Source organism: Apteryx mantelli, chromosome 9 (genome assembly GCF_036417845.1).
Source record: "Apteryx mantelli isolate bAptMan1 chromosome 9, bAptMan1.hap1, whole genome shotgun sequence".
Classification (NCBI taxonomy): Eukaryota; Metazoa; Chordata; class Aves; order Apterygiformes; family Apterygidae; genus Apteryx; species Apteryx mantelli.
The window spans coordinates 28,833,978-28,855,034 of NC_089986.1; the positions used below are offsets into that span (position 1 = coordinate 28,833,978).

Genomic DNA, 21,057 nt, shown 5'->3' on the forward strand with positions numbered 1-21,057 from the left:
AGGAATAAAAACTGGCGTTGCTTTTGAAGATCTGCACTTATTTTCCTGTTATCTCTGTTTGTGCTGCAATATACAAATCCCATCATAATGCATTGCTGTCTGCTCTTGGATTTAGGTGTTACTGAAAGTCCAGCCTTTCAGGTATGGATAAATTAACTGGACACTAAAGTTTATCAGGGCTGTATTTTTACAAGCAATTTGTTTTTCCACTTCATGTGACATTTTTATGTCTTTTAAAATGTATGTCAGTTATTAATTTGGATCTATTCATATTCATATTTTGCCTAAACTGAGGCAGTGAAGTAGAATTTAATAAAATGATTTTTTTTAAAGTGCTCCCACTCCAGATGCATGCCACATTAATGAATGAGTAATGTTAGCATGTTATGTAGCCATTTTTATTACAACACTTAATGGATTTTTTTGTGCACATGCAGTGAGAGGAGACAAGTTGCAGAAGGGAATCCAGAAGACGTGTGCAGTGATGGATGTGATTTAAATATTTTAATCTGAAGCATGCCCAGACACAAAACTTCAGGAGATACTGTCTCAAAGTAGCCAACTCAAAATTGTTAGTGTTCTCAGTGATAATGCTGCTTTATGTTTGTTAGTCCCCAGATGCAGATATCTTGGTTGGGCCAACAGAAGCTAGAAGATTTAAATCGAAAGGACAGGACAGGAATGAACTACATGAAAGGGAGAACTGGTGTAAGGCATGCAGTGTAAGTGTTCAGAGCATCCTCATCTCTAGATCAGAACTGTTTTAGTTGACAACGCCTTGTTTTAAATTATACCTTTTGGGGTAATTGCTAGTAATTTCTGTGACATTTAACTCTTCTTAATAAAGGCAGAGTAACAGCTTTGTAATGTTGGGATGGACCTGGGCCACGTGGCCCTCTAGCCCAGTGTTCTGTCTCCAGCAGGGACCATAAGCAGGTGCCTAGTGAACAGGGCAGACATGTATGGTACGCTCCCCTCTAATCCTTCCCCAGCCTTCCAACTATTTTCATTTCAGGGGATTTTGTTGAAGCACTGTGATTTGTCTATTAAGTAATTTTCAATGAACTTCTCTTTCAAGTAGTTGTCCAGTTTTCCCTTGAACCCCTGTAAGCTTCTTTCATCCACATCACCCTTTGCCAAGGCGTGCCACTGGGCAGCTAACGGAGGGAACACGTGGGTGAACGCTGAAGCGTCGTTGTACGAGGTGCTTTGCGCTCCGGTGCTGATCCAGCCAAGTCTTTCAGCACATAAGTACTTTTCAGGATGGGGGCCAGAGTCTGTAGTGAGCTTAAGTCCTTACAGCATTAGAAACTGGTCTTGGAGTCATTGGTGGATTCCTAGGGACTTACCAATGACCTTGGCAAACTGTGTGACCCCCTGCTTATTAAAAGGCAAGTAAACGCAGTAAGGTTATTGCCCTTTTCTTGTTAGGGACAGATTTAACTAGTTTATGATACTACACTGGACTTCCTGCTTCAGCCCCTTCAAGTGGTAGGTTTGTTTTTACATGAAATTTTATTCCAGTTAATATTACAGAAAGTACCTTGGTTTTGTTCTCAGCATAGGGTTTTAGGTGAAGAGGTAAAGGGATAGTATTTGTGCTTTGTTTTTAATGACAAAGCTCAAGGCTGGGAGATTTAAATGCCTGGATGATGACTTTTATTCCTCTCTCTATTTAATCAGACGAGGTCTAATGGAAGATGACGCTGAGCCCATCTTTGAAGATGTCATGATGTCCTCACGAGGTCAGCTAGAGGATATGAACGAAGAATTTGAGGACACAATGGTCATTGATCTGGTCAGTAGATCTTGATAATTAATAAGAAGGTTAAAATGGAGAAGGATAGTTTAAAAGGAATTTTAGAAGTGCAAACAAAAATATCCAAAGTTATGAGCCTGACCTCCTGTTGTCTGAGTATCAGAGAGTGGAAATGATCGGAATAGAGGCTCCCTAGAGCCTAAAAATGCAAATCCATGCCCGATCGATTTTCTTTTCATAGAAACACAAGCATTGCTTAGCACTCTTCCTCTCTAATACTCCGGACTCAGGCAGTAACACATACCTGATGCCTAAAGCACTATTATGCACCTGCAGCTTGTCTACATACGAATGTTAGGATATGATTTATATGATTTATATGATTTATATCAGGTGTATCGTGCAGACCTCTCAGGTGAGCGCTGAAGAAGTAGCTGATCTCACTCACCATGCAGTCAGACAAGTGCTAAATCCAGGCGAGGGCAGGAGGGTTGGTGGGGATAGTGGTGAGACCAGCTCATCATATTGATTGACTATTAAATGAAGGTGCATCCTCACCATCAGGGAAGTACAAATGGACTCTCTAAAATGCAGTTACAATGTTTGTTTCAGGTTGTGGTTTGACATTTTGAAGAGTCTGGAAACAGTAACATCTAAGGGCATTTCAGGTGTTGTTTCCTTCCCTGTGCCACTGTTACACCCATCGTTTACTCTTTTGTTGGCACAGCTCTTTGTGCAGCCACACTGCAGTCTGACTGATCGAGCTGAGTTGCTTCTGGTTCCTCTTGGGGTTGTGGGGCAGGGGGGGTGAAGGGTGTCCTCAAGTCCTTTCATGGTAATGTACTACTTACAGGCATGATTTCCTTTGTAAAGATGATAATGTTACTAGCCTCTCTGGTTTGAATGAGTGAGTATTTTTCTTGTAAAAGGAGAAAGAGGATCAGGTTGCTGGGTTTTTTGATGCTTTCATATTTCTCCTTTCATAGTCAAACTACAAGGCATAGGTTATTGTAGGACTGGGCTATAATGTCTTGGAAAGAAAATGTAGTCAATAATTCAGTTGCTGCTGCTGAATACTGAGATTATTACTAGCATTCAAATGATTATCAAGTAAGTGAAATTCCTCTTTTACTGGTAATCCAAGGAGTAGGAAATGAAGGAATGGATCAAGCCAGTGAAACTCACATTTACCCTAATGTTCCTAGGGGAGGACAATCCAAAGGGCTTAGGCCTGAGAAATATTATGACATCTTAAGTGTTTTTTAATCCATTTTTTTGATCATGTCAGAGCTGGAGTTTCATCATAAATGTAAAAGCATAAGGCAGAGAGTTTTATGCCTACAGTTCTAATATAAGAAGAACATCTTTAAGTCAGCAAGGGCCTTAAGAAAGTCCTTAGCTATAAGCCCAGACTTAAATTTCTTGAGAATACATCAGCTTTAACCCCATCCCTAAATAAATGCTGAATTTAGGAAGTGCTCTCCTGTGTCTGGGCTTTTATGGAAATCCATGCAAAGCTGCTTCGTAAAGGAAGAGGGAAACAGGTTTGCGTGCGTTAGCCGTAGAGTCGTACGCATCCTTTCCCCCCGGTTAGCTGACGCGCTGTACTAAAATAGCTGACTCGTCTTTTTAGCCACCTTCAAGAAACCGACGGGAACGGGCTGAACTGAGGCCAGACTTCTTTGACTCCGCAGCTATCATCGAGGACGATTCAGTAAGACTTTACTAGCCCTGCTTGCTCTTTATCTGAGGTTCTTTTCCATTATTATTACGCCTAATTAATCACTGTCTTTTAAATCATTTTTCTAGGGATTTGGAATGCCTATGTTCTGAAGTCTGGTGAAGACATTTTACAAATTTGGAACTCTATTGTTTAGAGCTAGAGGCCTATATACTGTGATAGCTTGTATGAAAACCACATTTTTGATGTGATACGGTTTGATTTTTATCCAAATGATTAAGGTCAATCCCTTTTTGTAGTGCGAGAAAGAAGAGGAACTTCTTAATGACACAAAGGAATGTTGGCCAATCCGTCACCTCAGAAAGGCTGACCTAGAAAATCATTTGTATCCCTGTTCTTGACTGTCCTAATACAGATTTTTTTTTTTTTTTTTTCCTGGATGAGGAGGAAGTTTTAAATTGTTAAGACAGCTGTCAAAATAAACACTGTTCTACATATGTTTTCTGAAAACAACATTGAGTGAAAACAGAACTTTTTAACTTTATTTTTCTGCTGTACAATTTAAAACAGTTTTAACATTTGCCTTTTTATGTTTTAAATGCTAGCCATTTTTATTAAACCTATGCCTATCAGCCATTGACTAGCAATGATGCTATAAGCAGGTCATTCTGGCTACAGAAAAGTGTTTTTGAACACACTGGATTTGATTAACATTATGGTACGCTTATATCCTCTCATAGGCATTGAGAAGAACACTCTTATAGAAGAGGTTAGAATTCTAATGACGTGCATCTCTGCCAAAAAATTTCAGATTCTGATATGATAAACCCAGATTTTATACTCTTGAGAAGATTTATTTTTATTTATAATGGGACATAAAGTAAGAGATGTCCATGAAGCCACTTTTCCAACAGATGCTGTGTAACATTCATTTTATATAGCACATGGGGACACAAAAACAGTAAATTTTCTATTGGTACTTGCTCTGTGCATTTTTAGCAACTTATACCAGCAAATAAAGTATTCTCAGTAAAACACACAAATGGTTCTCAAGTAATCACTTTGCTGTTTTTACTACCTACTTCAAGCCCTGCCAACCCAAGGTACATAAACAGCAACTTTCCTATTAAAACAAATAATTCAAGGGTGGGGGAAAGGAATCACTTTAGCATACTAAAAGCAATTTTAACTGTACCATAAAAAAAAAGTCTACTTTCCATGCCGTAAATACCCTTTTGCGCTATTTTTGTAAATTAATTTTGCCAGTTAGAAGTACTGTATGTGCTGCATAGAAATTTGTGCTTAGATGGTGAAGTTCTTAAGCTTACAATGGAATACAGCTACATTTTCAGTGTTAACTGTGCATATTAAGAGTAATTCTTTGAAAAAAATATGATTTTTCAAAAAAGTAAAAAACATCAAAAAAACAGAAAACCCCAAACATTCTCAGCTAATTCATTGTAATAAGAGATTTTTTTCAATGTCTTCAATAATTTGGAATTTCATTATGCTTCAATTTTATGACTCTGCCTAGTAGCTGCTACTGTAGTTAAAACTGGCCTGCTATCAGAGGTGCTGGCCATCCACGACTTGCACTGACTCTAGTATCTCTAAGAAATCAGCCCCAAAATGTTAATCTTCCTTTCTGCATTCTAATATTAGCATTTGAGATACAAAGCGGATTGACCCACTTGGAGCACAGCAGTTTTAGAGGTGCTTTTTTAGCAACTGCAAAATAATCATGGAGCCTTTTTTTTTTTTTTCCTCCCTTTTACAAGCTTATTTAAAAACAAAACAACATTAATACCCAGTGCTTACTTGCTGGGAGGGAAAAGAATCTGATTTTAAAAACAGATCAGCATTTCACTCAGCTGAGGTTTGTTTCTTACAACATGTGCAGTTCTCAGACAGACATGGTTGCCAAAAATGTTTGACTGCATAATTCAGCCATTCCTTCGATGATGTCGGTTGGGTAAGGTATAAAGCCTGAAAAGTAGCTGGAACATTGCTTTGTAACAGGTCACAGCCCTTCCGCTCCTGTCCGCCCCAAAGGGATCAGGGGTGGGGAGGAATGGCTGCATTAAACGGTCAGTACGGTATTTCTGTGAGCATGGGAGCATAATAAATGCTGCCCGGTTTGAGTCAGAGTCTCAGACAAACCTTGTGCTTCACAGTCCTCTGTGTGGAAAACTGATTCCTAATTTAACATTGTAGAATACTGTATAACAAACATTTATTATCACGGTACCTGCAATGGGTTTCCAGTTCAGTTTGCAGTCAATAGGTTTTTTGTATTATGAGTGTCTCCTTGATTGGTTTTGCTAGTAATTCTGTAAATTGTACATTTACAATATGAGGTTTTTTTTTTTTCCTTTTGTACAATTTAAAACTGATGCTTCACCTTTCATTTAATAAACTATTCAAAATCATGAGTATGATGAGCACCCTCTTCACTATAACATCCTTTTAAATTATTGGTTTGGGCCATCACATCTTGTCATCCCATTCAGTAGTATCCAAAGGACATACGGAAAGGTAGTTCTCACATAGTCCAGGCTTCACAAGATTTCTTATAGCTCTCTCACACATTCAGCCTTAAAGCAAAGGAAAACCATATCTGTTCTTTTTCCCTCCCACCCTGCCACTGCAGGGTGGTTTTGGTTTTGGTTGGCCTGGGGCATTTTATTGTGAGCTTGCTGTAAATCTGGAAAGTCATAACACAAGTTGGGAGATTTGCATTGCTGAAAAATTGCAGTGTTTGTTCGTTCTTTGCTGTACTGTAAAGCTGGGTCCAGTCCAGCTGGGCTAAATGAAGTTTTACAGCTTCACCAAACTAAACATCCTTTTGTTATTTCTCTGTCTGAGAAAAAGTTGTAGTATTTTTGTCCAACCCACGAATGAGTTCACCTCTGAAGCACTAGAGAAATTTGACTTATTTATCATCTAGGCCTGCTTCCTAAAGAAAATCATCTGATACAGAAAAAGCAACAAGATCCAGCAGGTGAGGAACTGGGATAGGATTCAAGGACTGAACTGCACTCTAGGTCTACTCCTGAGACACAGAGGCTGAATGTTGTATCTCCAACCGCTTGTAAGTTATGCCCAACCCTTAATGCAAAATGGACCACAAGAAGTAGCTTCTAATTTTCAGTTCAGGTAGTGCTGTTTGTTGAAAGGATTTTTATTCTAAATCTATTGTTTCTGCAGGTGACTGGAATTCAAAAGAAGCCTGAGCAGTGCGGCCAGAGCAGCCTTCCAGGTGGTAGAGCGGCTGAGTGCTTGGAAGTCAACAGGATATAAAAGCCAAGCTCTCGTGCTGGCAAGGGACAGAAGAGAGGATGAAGTCTGTAACTACTGAGGTTAGGAAACCATTAAGAAAGGTTGTACTTTTTCTTTGTGACGTGGCAGTTGGGGTTCCCAGTGAGTGTCGCTTTCTGACTCTGGTCAGGCTGAAGAACCTATGTATGTGTGTAACTCTTTTCTGAAAACTTTCGCCTCACAAGTTGGGGGCCTGCCCCTCAGCCACAAAACTACTCTTGAAAATCACCATGGTCCTTCTTGAGGACTTAAACTACGCTTTTTGTCACAATTAACTAAGAACTTCCTACGTGGCAACGACCCTCCAACATAATTACATTTCAGTTTACCTTGCCTTGTTGTTGCAGCATGTTCTCTGGTCCCTGGGGCAGTGGGTGCAGGCATCCATGCTCAGAGAGTTTGTCTGCTGAGATGCAACCAGGACCGTTCATACAGCTACCTTAAACGTGTTTGCAGCTAGGACAGACTGTTTATCTGTAACCTGAATCCACTGCCTCTAGTTATCACAGAAACCTGTGGTGCTGTGACTCAGATTTGAAACACTCCTCCTGCGCTGCTTTGCAGATGATTTTTAGTTGTTGCTTTTTTTTTTCCCTCCTTCTTCTTTTTTGTGGGTACAGTCTCCAGGCTCTGTGGCTGTAGTCACTAGTGCCCCAGCTGCACCTACCTGGGAAGAAGTGTTACCTGGAAGCTCCCATCTTCTCTTTTTCTTCCACTTCAGACACATGCTTGGGGAGTGGACAGAAGCAGCTGTGGTATGCAGGTATGGTAGTTCTCTGTCTTATAACATAGTGCCATTAATTACTGAGGTACTCAAAACAGACAGGTCATTACAGGACTTCACTTGTTTGGTAGTTGTTTGCAGTAGTGCTAAACGTGATGGTAGCCATTACTCACTGGCTTCTGAGGCTGTAGTTAAAATGCAGCTTGTAATGAGCAGAGTGAGCACAGGGACTGGGGCTGATCAGTGGTAACATCTACTCTAATTGTTCCTTGCAAGGAACAATTAAAGAATCATAGAAAAAATTTAGGTTGGAAAGGACCTCTGGTGGTTTCTATTCCAACCCCCAGCTGAAAGGAGGGCTAACTTCCAAGTTCCTTGGGTGCACCACAGTCAGGGAGAAGCATTTTGACATCACGTCAGAACTGACCTTCTTCTGAGTTGGGCGCGTTGCCTGTTGTCCTTCAAGAGGAGCCTGGCTCCATCTTCTCTGTACCTCCCATGCCTGTAGCCTGGAGGGAACTTGATACCAACCTGAGAGCCAGTGTTGCTTCAACCATCATGTAAAAGTTGCAACTCAGAAGAGTTTAGCAGAAGAAAAGAACAGATTAGTCCGAGATCTGCAAAGCTCAGATCCCAGTGCACCAAAATTTAAGCCCAACATTTTTCTCATGTTGAGGCTGTGGTCCTGCGGTGCAGGAAGTGGAGCCAGACTCCAAAGTGGGTCTAGGGCTAGATTTTAACTCACAAAGGTCTGATCCCTTCAGCGGTGAGAAGTCACTGCAGCCCTGCGTGTCTGTCTGAGCCACCTTCCAGGCCAACAGAACAAAGCACGTCAAGGGAGCATTTGAACTTGAGCAATTAGTAACGGCTCCACTGCAGCAGGCATTGCCAGTTGTGTTGTTTATAAAGATGAATTGATATGATCCCAGATTAAATGAGATAAACGTACTATGATTTATTGATGATCATTAGCAAAATCAAAATGAAAAGAAATATTTCTACTGCAAAGTAGAACTCCACTTAGAGAGTATGCAGAACACTGCCACATCTTGCAGCATGGCCAAGTCCCTTCTCACTCTCAGAGTGGAATATTAGCATGTTTCTTCCAGGGATTGGACTGTACTTTACTAGCCAGCACATCTAGGTCATGGCAGATGCGCATGCGGGTGGTTGAAGGTTGGATGATATCATCAACAAAACCTGTAGAAAAAGCAACCACATATAAAGAGTTTGCCTCTCAACCTTCTGTATCGAGGTTGTGATTGCAGTGAGCAAAAATCAAAACAACACTCCGAATATGGTTCACAAGTTAGCTTGAGTAAAGTCTTTAAAATAGCATGAAGAGGAAATATTACTATTTATTTCAATAGTTTTTAATTAATTTTTTTTTTTTTAAATGCAAAAGTTAACAAGCAAAGAAATTTAAAGGGGGCTTTACTCACTGAGTACTGCACCTGCTACTGCAAAGTTTTAGCCATACTGTCTCCTCCAATCTGTTAGTTTGATTTAAAGGATTTCTCTTCTAACCAACAACTCTGAACCTTTAACCTTGCATTTGCAGGAGTCTGTTTTATTCTGCCTCAAACAGCAGTAATGGTCTTCTGCAAAACTGGAAGGAGCAATACTGTATGTATCAGCTGTGGTGGAAAACAGCTTGACTAAGTCTTCCCAGCTCTGTGGCACTATTAACAGGATTTAAATGAAGTAGTACGAAAACAATCAATAGAGTAAGCCATCATAACCGGAAATGTGTAGAGAGCGGATTACAAAGTCTACAGAACTGCTTTGTGGAGCACAATTACATTTTAAATCTAGAAATAAAACCCCTTTAAAAACAATGGAAATAATCACTCCGAGGAGTCCTGTGGCACATTACTGAACTGAAACAGACTCCGACCCTTTTTGAAGGTCACTGGTCTGCACCTGGAACTGTCAAGTAGATTGTCAAAGCACCTGTAATTTTAAGGAAAGGTCTGACTTTTGAGAAGCTTCTAATGTCTACAAAATTGAAAATATGCTTTTCAGTGAAGTCCCTACATCTCTCCATTCCCTTGCCATCTGAAGCATTTCATAGTTGTTATGTGGCTAGATGCATTTTCCTTCATGTGCACAAGTTATGCCACCTTTCTCACTCGTGCCTTGCCTAAATTCCCTATCCACCAGCAAAAGGTCTACTCAGCAGCTACAAATGTACCTATGTGCAATGGCAAACTCAAAAAGGGGACACAATGTGCCAGATAACCATACCTCTCATGGCTGCGGGAAAGGGGTTTGCAAACTTATCCACATATTCTGCCTCCGCGTCCATCTCTTTTCCTCTGAAAATGATCTGGACAGCACCCTAGAAAGACAAACATAGCCTAAAGGTGAGTGCTAGTTATTCAGGCCATAGAGAGGAAAGCTATCTATCTGATTTACCTGCTCCCTTCCGCCCACCGCAGTATACTAACACGTGCATTCAGGTAAGTTCCTTTAGAGGAAAATACTGGTTGTCTTTGTCTTGTTAGGCTGCCTCTGCACTACCGCAGAGACAGTGAGGGTGGTTGCACACCAGTGCGAGGGTCAGCCCGGCTTTACCTTTGCGCCCATCACTGCCACCTCTGCGGTAGGCCAGGCGTAGTTTGCATCTCCTCGTAAATGCTTTGAGCTCATCACATCATAGGCACCCCCATAGGCCTGAAACACAAAACACAGGATTAGTGTGAAGGGACCTCATAGCAGCAACAGCCTCTATTCCTCTGGCAGCTTTTCCCATTCCAGAGACAAGCAAGCGGGGCTAAATTTTTACCTGTAAGAAAACACGAGTGTCTCCATTTTGCTGACCCCAAGAGCTGGATCCTTGCTCACTCAGCCCTACAAGCAGGCTGTGGTTGGGTCAGCACAACTGACACACCAGTACTATATTCTCGGCTTTTGCAAACACACATGTTCAAGGCATTTCCACTTCTCTGCTCAAAATAATTAGGAATTATAAAAACAACACTACACCAACCTCCTAAGACTAGATCACTTAAACTAGAGCCCCAAAAGAGCATGCTGAGTCAGAAACCTATCGGGGAAAAAAAGTAGGAGGGACTGGCCAGCACAGAAAAAGCAGAGAGATGTTTAGCTAAGCCTTTTTGGACCCAGGGGGTCCCCAGACTTATGGCAGCATAGTGTCAGGTACCTTATAGAAAAAGAGAAAGGACGCAAATTAAGGACAGTATAGGAGAAGCATATGGAAGAAGAGAAACCGCACGAGCATTAAAGCTGCAGACAAAGCAGAAGAAAGATACAATCAGCACTGCTTTTGAAGGAGACCGAAATGGCACGAATATAGAAAGAGGATCGCAGAGACTGCATCTGTGCAGATGACATGTCCTCAGTGAGACAAGCTGGGTGACAGAAGACAAATACTTGACTGAAGGGTGTTCAAGGGTGAAAGCAAAGAGCAGAAACATGGTATTTCAGAGGAGTACGGAGACAAAAGGAACAAAGGAACTGTAGTAATATTCTGAGAATAGAAATGGCTCTTGTAACTTGAGAGAAAGAGGTACTATCAGATGGGACAAATAGAGATGTGACAGCGAGAGAAAACAGAAGGGGGAGACAGAAGGACAAAGATTCATGTAACTAAAATTGCTGCAAGTGAAAACAGGAACTCTAAAATAACACTCTGGAATTATGCCAACTTACCTTTCTGGTGATGATAGTAATTTTAGGCACAGTTGCTTCTGCAAAGGCAAAGAGTAGCTTTGCACCATGACGTATAATTCCACCGTACTCTTGAGAGGTACCTACAAGTAACAGAAATAATTTTTTCACTCTAGGAACTTTACAAAAAAAAATCCAGTTAGGCAACTGTCATCATCCACTACCAGTGGCAACACTAACAACAACCAGAACCATGTTAATATCTAGGAGCCATTAACATCCAGGCAGTATTCTCCATATGATGCTGAACAGCTGTATGAAAAGAATATATCACCAAAAGCAGCATAAAGTAAAAGTCTCTTTCTTTGTATATAAGGTCACAGGACTGTAACACTCACCTGATGGTATCTTCCTAAGAACAAACTACAGTTACATAATTTTCAAGACTCCAAATGTGACTAGCAAAGAAAAATGCAGCCTAGATTGACTTCTCCAGAAATCCACACTCTTTCAAAGAACTTTTTTTCTAGACCAAATTAAAAGGCAGCTTGGCTACCATACCAAAAAAAAATAGGCTATTCTTCCTAAAAGCAAGCCCAAGATAATGGACTTTAAAAGACAGAGCATAAGTTCCACTGTAAGGATTCTCACAGCAACTAGCTCTGGAGAATGATGATGTCCAGCAAACATGAATACAAGTCATCCATTTTATAGGATGTTCTATAAAGTTTTGTCCCAGCTACAGGCATGGCTGACAGTCTTGGGATCATGGCTTCTCTGATGGTATGATGAGAGTATTCAGCAACTGTAGATTTTTGTCAAGGCCCCGTTCCAACAAAACAGTGCCATAAAAACCCAACCAAACAAAAGAACCTATCTTGGACTTTCTTGGTTACAGTTATATATGTGGTGCTAGGTAGTACAGAATCACTATTGGCTTTGCCAAAGCTAGTGCGGTAACCAGGTTCAAATTCCTAATTGAGAGGCATAAGAGATGGAAAGAACTGGTGCTGCTGCCCACATTTGCCTACACTACAGGAATCACAGCAGGAAAGGGTCAAACCAAAAGGTCTAACAAGATAGAAAAGCAAAAATGCACAAGATTCCCAAACACGAATATACAATGATGGGCAAAAACTGAGATAATTAGATGCAAAAATGAAAATAGCTAAAACAATGACAAAACTAGCTTGAAGATCTTGCTTCAGTCAGAGCTTCAAAGATAACCTTGATTGCTTTCTATTAAAGCAAGTTGGGAGAAAAAAAGCCTCCTGCACTGTGCATGACCTCAACTTTTGAGAAGACTTAACTCACCTTTGAGAAGACTTCTCTCATAGTCTCAAATCTTAATCTCTTCCTCCCCAAAACTAACTCTGTGCCCTTTCTGAGGAAGAAGTCCTGCAGCAACTATTTTCACTCTTGACAGCACAGTGTTCAGAAGACCTGAAAATTCTGTTCTGAGCACTAAAAGCACAAACTGTGACAGCTAGTTGAGGGACCATGACTATCACAAGAAGAGTTATGATTTGATAAGTAACTTTGGAAAAGCCTTTTACAGAATCTGAAGACACCAAAATAAAACTGCATATGTAGCAAGAAAGAAAGACTGCTACATCATTACCAAAAAAAAACCAAGAGGCAGCCAAAGGCTACTGGGTATTGCTCTCCCTTGTGCACCCCGCATCACACACGAGGGGACAGTGCCTCGGTACACTTACTTACCTGTCTGCCATGATGGGAAAATCTTCCCGGTGCGAGCAGTAGGGCATGCATGCACTGCATGAACCATGCATGAGGACTGGCACTTGGAAACAGCAGTCACTTGTACTTTGTTTCTAGGATTTCTGAACTTCAAATCACTGTAAATAACTCGACAATTACTTCCTCGCAGTTTAATCAACCTATGACATTATTATTTTCTTTCAGCACCTGGGATAACATCTTACAGGAATCTGGAATCTTTTTAATGGAAAACTTAAGATTTTAAGTAAAAGATTCTTTTGTGAGGTTTGGGTTTTTTTTTTTTTTTAATTTGGTAATCTATTTGGTGGCTTGACTTTAATTTTTTCACTCAAGTGAAATTTGAGTGTCTAGTAATTTATGCCTATGCTTAAAAATGTCTGTTCTCAACTGCAATTTCACTTTTGATTCTTGTATTTCCCTCCAGACTTGTCAAGCCCACAAAAGCTGCTTCCTGGCAGCAGACATTGGAAAGCCAGGTCTCATCCCAAGACAGCTGAGATACTCAAACTAGACCCAGAAACTGGGAAGCAATCACAGTCTGTGCAGTATAGTTGTTATAGCCTTAGTTTCTAATTCAGGTGTAGAACAGAGTAGCCCATCACTTAAAATGCTTCAAGAGTAAGCTCAATTCAGCTGTTATTTGAACTGTTTACACCCTCACCCATGGCCAATTAGTACCTATTTTACACTCCTGTCTTGGCTATAGATTCAATCCCAAACTGGTTCTCTTTTTATCCAGCTTCAGGTTCTGAAAGGCTTAAATGTCATCTCTGTGTGCTCCTCTTAATTTGGGGGCTATTTAAGGTATTTGGTCGCTAATGTTGTTAGGTGTTTTGCACACCTCTGTGAGCCAGTGTGACAAATTCTTCTCTACTGAACAGGCAAAGAAAATGGCAACCACACTCAGAATATATTATTTAAACTGAAATGTCTAATGATAACATACTAATCTTTTAAAACTCCATAAAATACAACATCTTAGGATCACTATGAAGCCTCAGATTTTTCTCTCTGTAGTGCCAATCTTATTCGTCTCCTATTTACCTACTTTTTTTACTGACATTTGATTATGTAATATTAACTTACCCCTTTTGATTGGCTACATGCAAATAGCTTCGTTCTTGGATTTTTGAATAACTGTTCAAATCTAGATTCCTAAAGTGGTCCCTGAAGTGCCAAAGAGAAGTAACCCGCTGCTTTGTCCGAAAAACAGAATAGGAGGGTCTGTCTGCTGCAGGAGGGAAAGAAGAGGGTGCAAGAGGGAACAGGAAGGTTCTCTTAACCTGAAATTTCAAAGAAACTGAGAGAAGCAGACATGTATGATTGGATCAGCAGCCACCGAGGACATCTCTTTTTCATAAACCTCGTCCTCTTACACATTAGGGTATTAAGTACAGTAGACGAAGCTGTCAGAAGAGGCAATTTCTCTTGCTGCACCAAAGCTTGGAGAGCAATCTGAGCCTCTATTATTTTGGCATATCCAGCGATGAGTAGATTTTGCTTGGAATATATCCTGAAGGTGCTCGCAACAAGTGCACTACCCAGTTTTTAAACTGTGGCTGTCATGCCTACAGCTGCTTTGACCAGCGGCCTCCCTGCTCACATCTAATTCTCCCCAGAGGGCTAAGAAACTGTAGGTGGCATTGCCTTCCGCTGCATCTCATGAAGCCACCGTCTTTGCAGGACCTCGTGGTCCCACACACCATCCCAGTGCAATGCAGCATGTCAATAAAACAGCTAGTCCTGAAAGGGACATGGAGTTTCCTTATAATAAAAACAGTGCAACTTCCATCTCATCTGTGACAAGGGCAGTAGCTTGAGAGAACGCAGTCTTTTTTTTTCTGGATGGGCCACAATTAACAGCTTTGCAGTTGTGCCCAGACAGTGGGACATACCTTCATCCCCACATTCAGCCCTGGCAAACTGGTCGTCCCACCGGCTCCAGCTAGACAGTTCAGCAGTAACTTACTGCATGAATGGGTCCTCTTTTCAGTGTATGTATGTATGTTTTGAAATCCCACAAAGCTTTGATTACTGCTATCAGCGTGCTCGGAGATCACAATCATCTGGCTTATTTAGGTCTAGTAGAGTAAACAGTCTTCTTTCTTAGGTAGGTTTTAAAAATATGCTTTTACTCCACTAAACCACCCCTCCTCCCAACTAAGTGAGATAAGTGCATACCTGGTAAAAATCCAGGAACATCCACAAAAGTAATCAGAGGTATGTTGAAAGCATCACAGAACCGAACAAAGCGGGCTCCTTTCACAGACGAATTTATGTCTAAGCACCCTGAAGTTAAGAAAACAGGGTTAGGCGTTAACAATTCCAACGATCTTCTAATGGCAGTAATTCAAAGCAACATCAAAAATCACATTCTGTATTATAGCTGTATTGTCTTCTAAAAACAAACAAACCAAACCCAGTATTTTCTATCACTTTTTTTAACAAAAGTGATTGATAGTCATTTAAAAAAAAAAAACCCACTGTAGATAATGTTGGGAAAATCTACCCTGAAGTTTTGCTGGTTTAGCCCTAAGATTAGAGTACAAGATACAGTCAAAAAACACTCATTTTTTTCTGCAATATAATCTATAGATTTCAACATCCTTTAGTGGTGACTGCTGTACAGATAATACAGTTTGTTTCAAAAAGCGGCATTTAAAAATATAATCATGTAATTTAAGATATTTTTCTATAACTTTCTCTTTACCGATATTTTTCAGGTCAGTTCAGACTGAAACACTACAGAGTTCTCCATAAAAAACTCAATGTTCCTACTAATATACTAAGACAGACCGGCATTTTTGCTAAACATGCTGCGAAGTGTTTCTGTTCTGTTGCAGTGCCTTTTAACATTTTGTTACATTCTACTACATTAAGCCTATACAAAAGGCATATAAGAGCACCTATCTGAAACACCAAAAATCTTTGCTAAAATTAAAAACATCAAATGAAGACTAAAGTAATAGTAAAGCCTGCTGACTCGCTAGGAGTTTGACAGTCATATCTTGGCAAGATTCTCAAAAGAATAAATGCAGCATACTGGGTCATCTGATTTTTCCTAAACTAATTTGTCATACAAAAAGGCACAAAACTTAGAGCAAAACAGAAACTCGCAATTAGTGTAAACAGCTTCAGAAATTATCTAAAGAGCAAGAAAGCAAAATCCCTCAACAGTCATAAAATGAAGGGTGATCTTAGCAATAGCTACATGCTTGTACCGTCATATCTAAGTTATTTGAGGTCAAGAGCCCCACACTGGTATGCCTGAAAGCTTAGCATTTTTCTAGCTGTAGCAAGCAGCCTAATAAAAGTTACCTCCCCCTACAGAAGTGTTTTAGGCGTTTTAGTGCATATTGCTGTGGCAGTGAGTATGCAGTTTCCATATTATCCTTAATCCAATTAATTGCAGGCTGCTGCCAGGACAAGCGGTGGTCTTCTGCCCACCCTGGTTACATGTTCCTACCGCTTCTCTTGTGCCGAATGCAGCAATCATTTAGTTACAGGTGAGCCAAACCACCTTGCTGAGCTAATACAGAAATTCACCTTTTTTCCCGGTATTTTTACAACAGATCACGGACTGTTCTAAGTCACAGTGCAGCTGCAGGACAATGAGATTCGACAGAAAGAAAGTGGTAGGAAAACGCTGAGCGTGAGTGGAGGCCCATAAAAAGTATAAGCTATACTTTAAGCTATAAGCAGTTACCCTCATAGCCAGACAGCCCTACAAAGAGTGCCAAAAAAGACAAGACCAAACAGTCAGGAGGCGCAAACACTATTTGTGGAGAAGTTTCACAGCACAGTCCAACAGCCAACTCCAACCTGATGCTACTTTGGGTTGGTTGCCCACTATCCCGACCGTTCTTCCATTCATCCTGGCAAATCCAACAACAATGTTTCTGGCGTAGAAAGGCATGATCTCAAAGAATTCCCTTTCATCGACAATCTGCAAGAATAAGAGTTAGGCAGAGCCCTTATGAGGCCATATATACATAACACAGACAAACACAAAGCAGCTATGCACGTATCAGAAATTTTTTTAAAGTTTCAGAATTTGCAGAATTCAAAAAATATAAAAGGAGAAAAGAAACCTGTTACTCTTCTTTGCAGTCTTTATTTCAGGAAATAACTAGTGTGGCATTTGCTATCAGAACTGCCGCTTAAGCATTCCAGCAGAGAAAATCTTTATGATGTTTTCTCTGTAGCAAGACAGAGAAATTTCCTAGCTTGTAATGAATTAAAGCTTCAAATCAGGTGGTTATAACTTCTTTCTTGCAACTTAAATACCAGCAGACTACACTTTTAAAAGAAAAGTTTCCAGTGATAAAAACAAATAACAGTTCTTGGAACTTGGAAACTTTCCATTATGCGATATATTTTGCAATTCTTTGTACATACAGAGCACTTTGTTAACAGAGACCAACATATCATGCTGTGTTGCGGCAGATGATCTGTGTACATCTCCTAAGTTGCACAGGATAGAGGAGAATGGAGAAATCCCTTTATCCACCCTAGAGGGAATACACACTGTGTCAAAGGTATCTAAGCGGAACGGAGAATCCTTCGGAGCAGCACTTCTCACTAGGGTTGAAGTTCTCTAAAGTGACATCCACTGGTGTATAAAGCAGTATCAAAATTCACATGTTCAAAAGAGACCATAATTATACATGGAGCAGTAGCGACACCTATACATGGTTGCCTGGTGTTTGCCACTATAATTCCTTGCTGTCAACTGTTTGTGACAACTTTGCCTGTGCAGGCTGCAGCTTGCCAGTCATTGCTGAGAACGAGGCAAATGAAAAGTAGCAAAACATGCAAGTACTGTTTCAAATAGTTTAATTTCCTTCCTTATTACCTCTCAAAGTCTGTGGGAGGTTTTTTTTCCTCCCATTTGCTTAAAAATTTTTAAAGCCCACCTTTTGACTTGGAACAGATAATACTGCACTTCAGACTAGAAAAATCCTCAGATCAAAAAACAGATCCTGAGCTTTTCTTTCTTCTCTAAAATGAAGCTAAATGCAGCCAGCTGCAAACTGAAAAGTATTAGCAGAATGAGTGTGTGGGGAGAGCCAATCAAATAAAATAGTAAAAGGCAGAAATTTGGAAAGATCCTTCAAACAGAGCTGAGCACCACCACCACCACCACCACCGCTTGTACACGCTGTTTGTGGAATGGAGTAATTCCTAGCATCCGCAGCCATCTTGGAGTCCTACATCGTCTCCCATTCAACATCTGAGTGGCAGAGGAAACAGCTGGAAATCTGATGTTCAGATTCAGACTCTGAAGGTGCTCTACAGGGGGCCGTAACAGTTTCACATAATAAAACTTGTTTTACAACCATTTTCTCACAAACTTTTAAAATGTGGTAAGTAGTTACAATTGAAACAAAATAAGTATTCAAAGTTAGGCAAGGGAATTATCAGCACTGCCTAAGCTGCTTTAATAAAATCCGTGTTATTTATACATTACAATATAGGGTTTTTTAGATTAAAAAAAAAAAAAAAAAAAAGAACACACACATGCTCCCTTCCCTTCCACCACCTCAGGATATCTGCCTCATTCAGGGGAACAAATTTGTACAAAACTGTATCTTAGAGTAAATAGAAAAGGAATAGATCTGTGAATGTATTCTTTGTAGTTTATTGCCTTCTATATAAAAAAAAAAAAGTGATAGAATTCAAGACAGTATTAACAAGGGGATTTTTTTGACCCCTAAGAGAAAACTGAATTAGAGCATCTTCCATCTGATCAGTTATTATGCATTGAGCATGAGAAGATGAAGCCTGAGAGCAAATCATAAGATTCCTTTCATCTGCTAATATCTTATTTTTGCAGGTTTTGGTGTCCCTTGCTTCATGGCCACAACACAGGGGAAAGAAAGTAACTTGTGAAAACAAGCGCACTTAAAAAAAAAAAAGAAAAAGAAAAAGAAAAAAAAGTCTTCGGTGGCATTATATTGGTTCATTTTCATTATTTACAGTTATTTAATACTCAGATTTTTCTCAACAGTGCTCAAACTAGCAGACTTACAGAGTGTATGATATCCAGCATATCATAGGCTTTAGTAGATTCGACTGGGACAACTGTATCCAGCTCAGGAACCAAACGGTTACTGCAGAAAATAAAAGTGTAAGTGACAGTATTTGCAGACCAGATGAACATCAAGACAAAACACTTGGGCTTACCATCCCACCTGTCTGAGACTTCGATGAAGCTACTTCTCAAATACGGGGAAAAGCAACAGTCACTCCTGTTCACCTTAGCCAGTTGTGCCTCAGGCCACCGAGGGCACAATTCAACCCGCTTCAAGTGTCTGCTGTTCTGAGCTCCTTCTGGGGTCAAAGGAGGCGAGCCAGACTGATCTCCTCCTGAAGGAGGCATCTCTTTTAGAGACATCTCTGCCTATGAAATCATCTCCTAGAAAGACCATTTCCCTTCTTCAACTAGAAGGGCCTAAAATTACACGTGCCGAATATGAGAGCGGGTGAACGCTACAAATGGCGGTCTGCAGGGGGCACTGGAGACGTGTCGGACAAAGCACGTAGGCACAGTAGAGCGGTGGGAAAAGGATTTGGCGGAAGAGCAGGAAGTGGCACAGGCAGGACAGCCTGCTTATCCAGCGGCTACAGCCCTCACGAGCTGGATGGCCAAAACGGTCTCTCCCAATGGCAGAGCAAGGTTGCCTGGCGCATACCCGACGCTGGTGCGCGCGCAGAATTCAGGAGCTGCACACGTACAGCGCTGATGCTTTCCCTGCCTCTACATGGCCCTCAGGCCCCAAGTTGAACACCTGTGATTTAAGGAAACTTTAACTGTAAGAAACCTTCCCATTTGTGTCTCTCCTGCCACCAAACAGGCCGAGATTCGTGGGTGGGAAAGACGTGACCCCTCCTAGCTTCTTCAGTTGAACGGTTGTGTTTAAAGACTCTTTACCACTAGTCTGTTCTACTCAACAGCGATGCGCTTCGTGTGGCACTTGAAATTTCAACAAAAATGCTGCCTCCGTGTTTACAACTCCTGCTATCAGTTACCTCTATCATCAGGTCCTACTGGCTTCATTAAGGACATATGAGCGTCAGCATTCACTGGGTCTTTGGACTCTTTCATAGGCCCCTGGCCGGGGGCAGGGATGTCCATTTTTATGGGTCATCACTGAAGAGGCTTTGGAGGGTATTACATTTGTACTACTCCACAAAAATACCGATGCATGTATGTTATAAATGGCCTTTTTGTGGAGCTCTTACTGAACTACTATTTTAACGATGCCATGATTTAGTACAGCCAAAACTTTGTCAATGCAAGACTCTAGCTACCCAATTTAAAACTGAAGTAGATGATCTGCAGTTTTTCAAAATCAGGCAGAAAGTAATACTGCAAAGCCCACAGCTGTCTCTGTGCTCACATACAGGGGGATAGACAGCCACATCTCTTTGCCCAGAGAATAACAGATATATTTATTTATAGAATAAAACTGGCAGCAACACTTCAAGTATTTTTTCCACATGATTGAAGGAGTCTTGTATGCAAATATTTTCATAAAACAATATAATGAAATCTTAATTGGATGAAAGCAGCTGATTTTAACATACTAAACCCCAACCTACAAGAGTTTCTAAAACTTCTACTTGTCTGTAAAGTAAGTATGACTGTGTGTTAAGTTCTGTTGATTACTTATGGATTATATTCTCAGGTAACCCAAAAGATAAGGAAAATGGAAGCATCAAATTACTGCTCCCATAAATTTACAGCGCTATATTGAGGGAAATTATAAGGCATCGAAGTGAATAACAACCAGCAAAATGAACACATTACCCAGGACATTGTAAGTTTGAAAATCTCCTTCAAATCATCACATAAAATGAAGGACATCTGGAACTTGTTATTGGCGTCACTGGATTTAAAAGGCCAGAAATTGTATTTCTTACAGATCTCATTTATCAGGAAGGATCTGTTGTTCACCATCAAAGCAGTCATTTGAAGACTGCAACAGCCTGAGGAACCATCATCCAAATCAATACTGGTTTTCATTTAGTACAAAAATGAAAATGTACCTCGGTTACCAAGGATCAATACTTACCTCCTCCAGAAACTTCGGGCTTTGGAAGAAATAATTTTTTTTTTTTTATAGTCAGAGAGACAGAAGGTTAAATCACAACACACAATAAACTAGATACAATGAACCAGACACTCTTCAAAGG

At 40.5% G+C, this 21,057-nt stretch overlaps 2 protein-coding genes across 2 annotated transcripts in view; one reads left to right on the top strand and one right to left on the bottom strand.

Moving 5' to 3' along the window:
• Positions 1-5,869, top strand: part of STAG1 (STAG1 cohesin complex component) — a 154,349-nt gene extending 148,480 nt beyond the window's left edge. The window contains exons 30-33 of the mRNA XM_067302030.1: positions 612-722; positions 1,684-1,798; positions 3,393-3,473; positions 3,569-5,869. Of these exons, the coding sequence (XP_067158131.1) occupies positions 612-722; positions 1,684-1,798; positions 3,393-3,473; positions 3,569-3,592 (331 nt within the window). The 3' untranslated portion in view covers positions 3,593-5,869. The remainder of the gene's footprint in view (positions 1-611; positions 723-1,683; positions 1,799-3,392; positions 3,474-3,568) is intronic.
• Positions 5,870-8,412: 2,543 nt separating this feature from the next.
• The window catches only part of PCCB (propionyl-CoA carboxylase subunit beta), a 29,708-nt gene continuing 17,063 nt past the window's right edge, over positions 8,413-21,057 (bottom strand). The window contains exons 9-15 of the mRNA XM_067302197.1: positions 18,890-18,971; positions 16,681-16,804; positions 15,040-15,147; positions 11,158-11,258; positions 10,060-10,158; positions 9,730-9,823; positions 8,413-8,682 (exon numbers count right to left, since the gene is read on the bottom strand). Coding sequence (XP_067158298.1) covers positions 8,561-8,682; positions 9,730-9,823; positions 10,060-10,158; positions 11,158-11,258; positions 15,040-15,147; positions 16,681-16,804; positions 18,890-18,971 — 730 coding nt within the window. The 3' untranslated portion in view covers positions 8,413-8,560. The remainder of the gene's footprint in view (positions 8,683-9,729; positions 9,824-10,059; positions 10,159-11,157; positions 11,259-15,039; positions 15,148-16,680; positions 16,805-18,889; positions 18,972-21,057) is intronic.